This window comes from Galeopterus variegatus, unplaced genomic scaffold (genome assembly GCF_000696425.1).
Source record: "Galeopterus variegatus unplaced genomic scaffold, G_variegatus-3.0.2 Scaffold5166, whole genome shotgun sequence".
NCBI lineage: Eukaryota > Metazoa > Chordata > Mammalia > Dermoptera > Cynocephalidae > Galeopterus > Galeopterus variegatus.
The window spans coordinates 53,351-64,466 of NW_007731277.1; the positions used below are offsets into that span (position 1 = coordinate 53,351).

Below are 11,116 nucleotides of genomic sequence, written 5' to 3' on the forward strand. Positions count from 1 at the left end.
CCGAACCCTCGGACGGGAGCGCCGCCGCGCTTCCCAAGCGGCGCACTATCCAGTGCGCCACCGGGCCGGCCCCTTCTTTTAGTATTTTTAATATATCACCCTGTTGTCTTTTGGCCTTTAGAGTTTCTGCTGAGAAGTCAGCTGTTAGTCTGATGGAGACTCCCTTACAGGGACTTGGTGTTTTTCTCTTGTTGTTTTTAGGATTCTCTGTCTTCGAGTTTTGCCAGTTTGACTATAATGTGTCTCAGAGAGGACCTTTTTGAGTTGAATCTGTATGCAGATCTTTGAGCCTCCTGGATCTGAAGGTCCTTGTCTCTCCCTATACGTGGGTGAAAAGGAATGTCAGGGTTAAGAAGGAACATAACAAGACAGGGTAGAGTGTAGCATGTATCCAAGAAACAGAGGACTCAGGATGGGGGACAAACTTGGGCTCTGAAACTGAGAAAAAGTTTGGAAACAAGTTATAGAGCGCCTTAAATGCCAAGCCCAAAAGTTTGGGCTTTACTGTGACAGCAGAGGGAGCTGCTGAAAATTTCTGATTGGGAAGTGGCATGACTAAGTCTGTGCCTCAAGAGTACCAGGATCCTGGCAGTAGATCTGCAATTTCCCATGAGACCAGGACAATCGCTCTTTCTCAGGGGCCTTGGTTAATCTATAAACTAGGATAACTCTATATCTAAACATAGAGCAATGTGGGGCTGGGCAGCAAGTAGAGGGAGGTTAAATTAGTCCCTCGTCTACAGATTCCAGGTCTGGGGCAGAATCCCTGGCATTTGTATTTTTAACAAGCTCCTGTGGTGACTCTGATGTGTATCCAGGTTTATGAATCACTTAACTGGTTAATAACTAAGGTTGTTTACATTTTAATGTGCTGAGACTGATTAGCGGCAGCGGGGATGTCAGTGTTTAGAAGTGAAGAGAGAAAAGTCACTTAAAGACTGTTGTGATGTTGTAGGCAAGAAGTAATGGGAATGTGGGCTTGTGCGTGGCAATACAGGACGGGGAAACAATGACTAATGGAAAATACCACTGACAGAATTGAGAGGATTTACCTAGTAATTAGAAGTGAGGGTATAATAGGAAGCAGAGGCAAGGATGACTACAAGGTTTAGAACCTTGATCAAGACAGTGACAAATTTCATACATACAAGGAAATCATTAATTTCAATTTTGGTCGTCTTGCTCTCTCTGGTTCATATAAATTCAATTTCTATGGATCTGATCACTACTAGGTGAAGCAATGACAATATTCCAAACCTTTCAAAGAACAGCTAAAACCACCTATGCACCATGTCACAGGCACTGTGCTGTACAGTTTGGTCTCATTTAATTCTAATAGGTAGCTCTCTAACCTCAATGTTCCAGGCACTGTGCTACCTGTTTCACATTCATTATCTCATTTAATTCTCAAACTGCCCTAAATGAGTGCTACTATTATCCCCGTTTACAGATGAGGAAATTAAAACTTAGAGAAACAAAGTAACTTCCCGGAGGTCATTTGGTAAAAGGGCACATATTCAAACCCAGGCAGCCTGCCTCAGAACACAAGTGCTTAGCCCCGTGCTACCCTGTTGCCCTGTTAAACAGTGGTCAGATCTGGAAACAAGAAGTGAGGCAACTAAGAACTTTCAGGCTAGTGAAAGATACAAGTTGTATTTTTAAAAAACTGCCTTGTATCCAAATAGACTTCAAATTTAAATGTTTAAAGGGGATTTTTGTTGTTCTTGCCTTGGAAAATAAATTCAAGTGATGTGATTTGATTTTGTTTTTGTTTGTTATGCTAGAAATTTCTCTCTGTACCCTTTGGGCAAATGAGGATTGCTGTATGTGCCCTGGGAAGGGCTGTCAGGAAATGACTGCACAATCATGCAAGTTCTGCAGTCTGCTTGTCACGGGATTTCCCCTGGGCCCTCTTTTAGTCACTGTTGTAATGACTAAAGCTGACAGTGAAGGGAGGGCTTTCACCCTTTACCTCAGTACAGACTCACAGTCAACATAATCCAATACAGCCAAAATCCAACTCATAGTAGTGGGAAGGCTTTCCACACTTACCAAAATTCTAAGCAGCTTTGTGAAGTCTCCTTTCTCTGACAATCTCTAAAACTATCTGGTCACATCATATCTAGGTGTCATGTGTAATAAGTATGATATAGCAATTTGTGTCTCTGTTCTCTGGTTGTGTTATTTGAATCATTCAATGTGTCCAAAACTTTCCTTAGTTTACCCCACACCTTTCTGCAAATTGCTCCACAATGAACCTCATGTTTATATTCTGTTTAGACAAAAATTTTAATCATATTTTATGTTTATTATTAATGTAACATGCTATGTAAATGTACAGAAGCCTGACAAATAACAATCTAGTTATACAGCTTAAATAATACAAGCACTCACTGCAGTCTTTATTAGTACTCAGCTTTCTTTTATTTTGGCTTTTTAAAAAATAATTTTTAAAAGTGCATAATTCTTTAAGGCTACTCAGTTTAGGAAAGATTAAAGATAACACATTTCCAGTAATGAGTTAGTCAGTTGTATATTGCTTCAGATTAGAAAATGTCAAATAAATACTAAGAAAAAAATATTTTAAATTAGCTTAATTTAGATATAGGAACATTTTAGTCAAATTTCTAATTTGAATCTTCAGTGTTTCACTTATTTTATGCGTTAATTCCATCATACCAGGTCTTCTTTCAGGAATTTCTAGACTGCCTCAGACAAGATATAAAAAGAATTCAATTCCAGTCAATAACATTATCTGTCTTCTTCTCACCAGGATGAGAAGCTTCTGCTCCCAACATGGGAGCCACGGTAGGAAAAGAACTCCCTTCAATCCACTAGGGACGAGCAAATAATACTGCTGAACTGCAAGAATAAAGACCACACAGCTGTGAACATGCACACTCTGATTCCAGCAAACAAGGACTGACTCCTTACAAAATCTAACTTTGGTTGAGAAATGCTGAGGTTGCTAAGCCACAAATGCCAAGGTTATAGACACTGACAAAAGTAGCCCCAATAAAGTGGCAGGGTTTTGGGGTGGGGCCTTTCCTTCAATAACAAATGCATTCAGAAGGTTCAGGATTCAGTTTTTCTCAAAATGTCATAACATCTTGCCAAATCTTCTCCCACTAGGCCTGCTGAGACCAGAGAAACCGATCACATTTTTCAAGCATACTTTGTATCAAGGCTCTCTGCCTTTTCTCAGCAATCCTCAGGTTATCACAGGTTCTGGTAAACTTCTCTGACAACTCAACAGCCAGACCACATTCCTGTAGCAGTGAAATTGCAAAGAAAGAAACGAGCAAATTTAGTTGTCATTGTTCATTCTTCACAGAAAACTTAAAACCTACAGAAACTTAGAGGATTTGAAAAGTCAACTAATTTTGTGCATCAAAAGACACAATCAACAGGGTGAAAATGCAACCTATAGAATCAGAAAAAAAAAATATTTGCAAATCATTCATCTGAAGGGGAGTTAACATCTGGAATATGAGAGAACTCGTACAGGAACAAAAAACAAATAACCTGATTTAAAAATGGGCAGAAGACTTGAATAGGTATTTCTCTAAAGATGATATACAAGTCAATAAGCATATTAAGAGATGCTCAACATCACTGATCAGTAGGAAAATACAAATCAAAACCACAATCTCACAGCCAATTAGGATAGCTAACTTTAAAAAAAAATTGAATATAGTTACGTGTTGGCTACGATGTCAAGAAATTGGAATCCTTGTGCATTACTGGTAGGAATGTAAAATGGTGCAGTCTCTGTGGAAAATAGTATGGTGGTACCACAAAAAAATTAAAAGTAGAACTGCCATATAATCTAGTAATTCCACTTCTGGAAATATACCCAAAAGAATTGAAAGCAGGGTATTGTAGAGATATTTGTACACCCATGTTCATAGCAGCATTATTCACAACAGCCAAGAAGTGGAAGCAACCCAAGTGTTCATTGACAACATGTGATATATGAATACAATCGAGTATCATTCAGTCTTAAAAAGGAAGGCTAAGCAAAATAAGCCAGTCACAAAAAGACAAATATTGTATGATTCTACTTAGATGAGGTATCTAGAATAGTCAAATTCATAGAAACAGAAAGTAGAATGGTGGTTGCCGGGGGCTAGGAGAAAGGGGGGAAATGAGGAGTTGCTGTTTAATGGACGTGGAGTTTCAGTTCTGCAAGGTGAAAAAGTTCTGGAAATGGGTTGCACAACAATATGAATATACTTAATACCATTGAACTAAACACTTAAAAATGATTAAGATGGCCAATTTTCTGTCATGCATATTTTACCACAATTAAAAAAAAAAACTTGATTGAGAGTATTAGGTATCTGGTACCAATAATATCCTTTAAGAATTGAGTACACATCAAATTTGAGTATTCACATTACTCCAAATAGTCTTTTGGTCATGATTGTGAATGAAATATTACTTTAGCCTTTTCCCACAATCACCATATAAATTTCAGTCTCCTCATCTGTTAGTGAGGGGTCAGGACTGGATGATCTCTACAGTCCCATCTACCTCTGAAAGTCTATTCTCCAAGCACCTCTGGCAAGGGCATGACAGACTGGTTTTACCTCTGCCTTTTCTCAGCAATCCTCAGGATATCACAGGTTCTGGTAAACTTCTCTGACAACTCAACAGCCAGACCACATTCCTGTAGCAGTGACCAAGCCCGATCGGGGCCCATGGCCTTGGCTAACAGGAGTGCCACATTCTCCACATTGATGGGGGAAGGCCCATCACTGAGGTTCCCATTTAGTGACTCCTGGGGGGCTGGCCTTGTGCTCTTGTTCTGTACAAGACGTAGGAGAAGCTTCCATTCCTCCACAGTCTCTGGGATCCAACCTACACACACACACACACAGAAACAATGTTGGCTCTAACCACTCTAAGCACACTACCTACATACAGGAGATGGTCAAAACTGTTTGTAAAAACACTCAATACCCAAACATAAAATATTCAAGAACACAATCTCATTACCCTAACACAGAATTGTTTTCTGAACATTTGTTGCATAAACAGTTCATGATAAAGAAAAGCCACAAAATTAGCCTCAAAATTCTTTCAATAACTCAGTAAGTAATTACCCAATAGAATACTCTATGCTAGGCACTGGATGTGCAATGATGAACAAAACAGATACAATCCTTGCACTCTTGTGGAGCATATAGTCTAGTAAAAGAGACAGAACTTAAACACATAAATAAATATATACTTATAAACTGTGCTAAGTACTAGGAATAAAAAGAACAAGGAACCATTAAAGAGAATGGCTGATTTTGTTTGGAGGATCTGAGAAGAGCTCTATGAGGAAGTGACATTTAAACAGCTAAAAGATGCAACAAGCTTAGAGGACATGTGCATGTGGCTCACATAATACACAAACTGAGAGTAGGGGGCATCAGGAATGCAGGGGAAAGGAGCCTGCATTTCTGACAAAGAAAACATGGAATACAACATGACATAAGAAAGAACCTGCTGAGTTCAAGGAATTTTTAAAAGTCTAGAGTGCCCAAAGGTAGCAGTGAGTAGTGAGGTTGAGATGACAGAGCCAGGCCTTGAGGACCAGCTTAAAAATCTGGATATTATTCTGAGTTAAGTGCAAGGAGTTTCAAGGAAGGAAGCTACATAATCCAATTTCCTTTTTTTTTTTTTAAAGAGAAATCATTCTGGCTGCTGTAAGGAAAATGGATTAAAAGAGGGCACAAATGGAAGCCAGATGACCAGTTATGAGGTTACTGTAGTAGTCTAGACAAGTAGCTAGGATCAGAGTGATGGTGGTGGAGCAAACAAAAGTAGAGAGATATACGTGGCAGTAAGATCAACACGCCTTGGAGAGTGATTGACATGTGTCACAAGGAGAGAGAAGTGTCAAGAAAAGATCCCTATTTAACACACCAAGAATAACTCATTATTATTAGAACTTTTGTCTGAGTGGGGAGGATTTTAGGTGATATTTATTTTCTTTATGCTTCCTGAATTTTCAATTCTTTTTCTATAACAAACATATCATGTTGTAACTTTAAAAACACAAACTATTTATATCTTAACTTTTCTGGTTATTTTTCAGAAGTATATAAATATCTATAATTCTAGTCCTACGAAACAACCTGGCCCTCTTGTTTCATTTCTAAAACAAAGATGATCTCAGTAATCATACCTATAGCTGTGACATCTGAAGCTAAATGTTGCCAGTCAACTGGCTTTTTTGTTCTGGTCTGATTTTCCCTCTCCCAGACACACAGGGCTGTAAAAAGCTGTAGTGAAGGACTCTGGGTTCTTCTGCTGCTGAGTGAAGGACCCTGATGGCATGCCGTTGGTATCTCTGCACTGAGATGGATACAACAGCAATATAAAACAGACCAAGACCACCTCTCCAAGCACAGGAATGGACTCTCAGACTTCAGGTATCAGTGTGTCAAAGTCCTGGCCCTCTGATTGTCATTTTATCAGTGTTGGATTGATAAAAATTTTATTTTATTTTATTTATTTATCTTTAAAGATGACCGGTAATGGGATCTTAACCCTTGACTTGGTGTTGTCAGCACCAAACTCTCCCAAGTGAGCTATCCGGCCATCCCTATATAGGGATCTGAACCCGTGGCCTTGGTGTTATCAGCACCACACTCTCCCAAGTGAGGCATGGGCTGGACCCTAAAAATTTTATTTTAAAAGTATCAAAATATCTCTGAAGGTTTAGGAAGTCTGATTGCTATTCCACTTTAAGTTCATCTTAATGATCTCTAACTTTTGACTGTGTAAAAGGCAACATGATGCACTAAAAAAGAACCTGAGCACAAGTTTTGGAGATAGGCCTGGGTCTGAACACCAGTTCCAGCATTTACTAGTTATCTGACTTTGGGCCAGTTAATTGTCCTTTCTGGGCCTCAGTTGAAACATCTGGAAAGTGGAAATATCAGTAACTATCCCAAGAGTTTATTTTCTCATTTAAAACAGTATATAGAAAGCACACAGTATGATGCCTAATACATACTAGGCATTCATTATATTAAAAAATTATTGTAGTTTATTCTTAATTATGATATCATAATATACCAAAGAGTACAGATCAAAAAAACTCCACAAATCTGACAACTAGCTAGAATTATACATTATCATTAAAATGTTCACCAAATTTATTGACCAGTCTGGAGTGACTTCTAAAATAATACAACCATGAGTAATTAGTTGGAATTTACATACCATTGTCCCCTTCCATCAGGCTCATATCATTCAGGTACACAATGTTGGTGAAGGCCTCTCTTCTTCTCTCCAGCTCCAAACAGAGAGTAAGATATCCAGGCCAGAAACTTTAAAGAAACCAAAATTGCAGAAAGAAGTAAAAGACAGTGAATTTATCTGGATCTGCAATACAGTAGATACTAGCCACATGTGGCTATTTAAATTTAATTAAAGGTAAACAAAATTTAAAAATCTGTTTTTCAGTTGACCTATGCATATTTCAAGTACTCAGAGGCCATGTATAGCTAGTGGCTATCATATTAGAAAGTGCAGAATAACATTTCCATTATCACAGAAAGTTCTATTAGACAATCCTGATCTTGATAAAATAAAATAAAGACAAAAGCTAGTGATAAATACTGACATTTGAGGCCAAGCACCAATTATGAGAGGTTTAAGCTTTGTGTACTTTATAAACTTTAAGATTCAATGCAAAACCAGCATATTTCTTCTCTAAATATACAAACCTTGGAAGTCCTCCTTGACTCTTCCCCCTCCTTCATTTGCTATATCCAGTATCAACAAGTCCCACTGCATTTTCCTTTGAAATGTCCCTTGGACATGCTCCTTTTGCTGCCCTACTAATCACCAATCCACTCGCACCTGAATTACTGCAACAGCTTCCTACCTAGTCTTTGTCTCCAATCCTTCTCACATATGACACCGGAAATGATCTCTAGAAAGCTCCACTTTCATTATGTAATTTTGTATCAAAAAGTCTAAAAGGGTCTCTACTGATAACTAAGTTAATTCTTCTGACCAGCTTTGAAGGTCCTGCATGATCTCATCACCCACCATTTGGCCAGTCTCATCCCTCATTATCAATGAACGAATGTGTGTCAAGTACTGACCACTGTATGGATGAGACACTATATGGGGGAAAAAAAGACACAAGTCCCTATCTCCAAAAGATTTTAATCCAGGTCACGCCATAAGACGACTTCAACAGGCAATAAATAACTAATGTGTGATGTAAATAATAAGCAGTGTCAGTTTTTCACGCCCTTGCTCTTACTGTTTCTCTCACCTGACCCACCCTCCTCCTGGCTCCTATACAAATACAAATCCTACACAGGTTTCAGGGTTTACCTTCAAAGCCTCACCTTCTCCCTGAGTCCTTCACCAGAAATTCTATTTAGCCCATTCTGATCCCTCTCTTGGATATCCCATGTCTATTACAACTGGTAACACAGACAACCTGGCACTTAACTAAATACTATCTACGTGCCTGAGAACTAGAGCTAGCAACTAAGCAGAGAGGATGGAGAGGAATTAGCAAAAGCCAGTCTTTCCCACGCAAAAAATATGCACAAAATTTAAAAGGAAAAAGATGTCTACTTTACTATCACTTAAAACAAAAAGGTACTGTGGGACTGCAAGCAATACTGACTCTATGTTAGGCCCTTACCAGTTTGTTATGTCTTTGTGGGAGCTTTGCCCATAAAGTTGTACAGTAACTAGGGAAAAGGCGGTTAGAACAGATAGGAACAACCTGCTGACTGTAAAGGAATGATTAAGTACCAGGGTGACGATAAGTCAGCCTGGCCACCTGCATCAACATTTGGAACTAGTTACTTAAGTTAAGCTTGCTTAGCAACAGCCTATACAAACCTGAGCTCAGACTTGAGATAGTGTGGAGAAGTTTGGTATATGCCTTTGGGCTGCCATCGGCCTGACACATTACTCTGTAAGTAAGTCACTCTGTAATAAAGTTCTTTGTTTTATCACATAGAATGGCCTGTTACATTGTTTGGCCTCAAGATACCTTTCTGGTTAGGTGGACAATCTGCCCTTGGTCCACCTTTAGACAGATACATTTACTTTTATGTAGCAAAGAGAATTCCCAAATGACGAAACGTATCAATTCAGGCCCTTAACTACAAGGTTATTAACTGAAATAATTCTAATCTTAACTTTAACAAATTCTGAGAAAATTCTCACCCACAAGACCTACAGATGTCCGTCATTTTCTCTTTGGTTGTAAAATCTGCAGGAAGTTTAATTAGATGAAGGATCAGCTGACTGTAACCCCAGGAAAGCAAGTGTGAATGAGCCCTGTGAAATTTTAAATAATTAATTAATTAATTAAATAGGAAATAAACTCTAGAAAGTGTTTATTAGTCATCTAGCAGGTAAGAATAGTTTAATTATATTAACATTATTATTATATTTTCAAACATTTCTGTTTGGCTTTTGAAAAATTGAAAATAGCTACTTTTCCTATAACCTATTCATTTTTTTTAAATTAGATATTTTAGGTAATCAAGAGTAAAAGAAAGAAGCCCATAATTCCATCATTCACAGATAGCCATTGTATACCGTTCCAGACCTTTTGTCTAGGCATATAAGACAGGCACTTTGGGGGCCTTTAAAAAGCTTCTCTTGGAGGAAAACACAAGGAATATTTCTAATACATTACAGGTATCAGTGTGTATTTTTTGTAAATTCTACTTTTACTAAAAAAAACCCTAAATGAGGTTGTGTCTAGAAATCCCTTGACAAATTTTTAGGAAGAAAACATACACACACATGCACTATTTTCTCCCTTTAACACAGGTTTAATCATCAAGGGCTCCTGAGATAATTAAACTTGTTTGGAGGTTCTAGCTGCACAGCTATTCATATACCCTTGACAGAGGCCCTCTTCTCTGTCGGGGAAGGTCATCCTCTTCGACAAAGCACACAGCTTCAAGAGGGATGCACATAGAGCAGTGAAGGAGGAAGGGGACACCCACCTAGCCAGCCAGATCAGCCAAATCAACCCTAGTGATCAACAGGGTGAAAGATGTCACAGCCAGATCACCCTCACATCCATCAAGGGCTCTTAATGTGGGTCCAGGAAAGAGCTGCAGGGAACGTTTAATTCTCTGAAGTCATGTGCAAAATTTTGCATGCATATGCATTTTTCTGAAAGGAATCATCAGATTCTTACAGGGTTGGTGACCCAAAAATGTTCAGAACCACTAAGAAGTACATTCAATTTCATTACTACCATGACTTGGGTCAGTCTCTTCCATAGCTATTCCTAAAGTGAGCCCAAAATGCTATAAGTGAATAATATGGTTCCATTCCAAAGGAACTTTGGAGCTTAGTCCTTAGAAAGGGGACTCCTACCTTACCTGGGGCATCCTTCATCATCCATTGTGCTTGTGCTTGGTGGAGCATCATGAGACACTGCCAAAAGCAGCCAATCCAATCTTAAAGACTCTGGCTGTAGAAAGGACTCAAGGAAGGACGACCTAAGAGAAAGTTTGGCAGAAAAGTCACCAATCTTCATGCTGAGAAAGGAAACATAAAATGTGAGAGTGTAAAGAAACAAAGTATGGGAGTATTGATTCAGGAATCAACACAACAGATGAATTAACTTGAAAACTTTCTGCTACAAAATGTCTAGAAATGCTGGTGAAAACTTAGTAGTCCTCTAAATGAATAACTGAACCCCAAGATAATAAGAAAAATGCCAAAGGACCAAAAAAAAAGAGGAGAAATAAAAACCAGTGTGGCAAGTGTGAACCAATTAGAGGAAGAAAAAAAAAAGGAGGAAGTTGCCAGTCTAATAACCAAGGTGCACAGAGCCATGGAGAGATAGAAAATGACACACCAACCTAAAAAGAGAAGAGCTAGAACTGAGATCCACACACAAAAAGCTGGGATATCATCAATAAAAAGGTAACAGTAGGGCCGGCCCGGTGGCGCACTGGAGAGTGCGCCGCTTGGGAGCGCAGCGGCACTCCCGCTGAGGGTTCGGATCCCATGTGGTGACCGGTTCCCGCTCACTGGCTGAGCGTGGCGCGGGTGCAACACTGAGGGTTGCGATCCCGTTGCCGGTCCCCGGTACAGGCGCGACACCGAG

The 11,116-nt window shown here is 39.1% G+C and overlaps 1 protein-coding gene across 1 annotated transcript; it reads right to left on the minus strand.

Moving 5' to 3' along the window:
• Positions 1-2,287: 2,287 nt before the first annotated feature.
• HPS5 (Hermansky-Pudlak syndrome 5) lies at positions 2,288-10,710 on the minus strand. The gene is made up of 5 exons (XM_008589029.1): positions 10,383-10,710; positions 9,205-9,318; positions 7,225-7,331; positions 4,593-4,863; positions 2,288-3,189 (listed from the first exon to the last, which is right to left on the minus strand). The coding sequence occupies exons 1-5, from the start codon at positions 10,538-10,540 to the stop codon at positions 3,129-3,131; spliced, it is 711 nt and encodes a 236-aa protein (XP_008587251.1). The 5' UTR covers positions 10,541-10,710; the 3' UTR covers positions 2,288-3,128.
• Between the last annotated feature and the right edge of the window lie 406 nt (positions 10,711-11,116).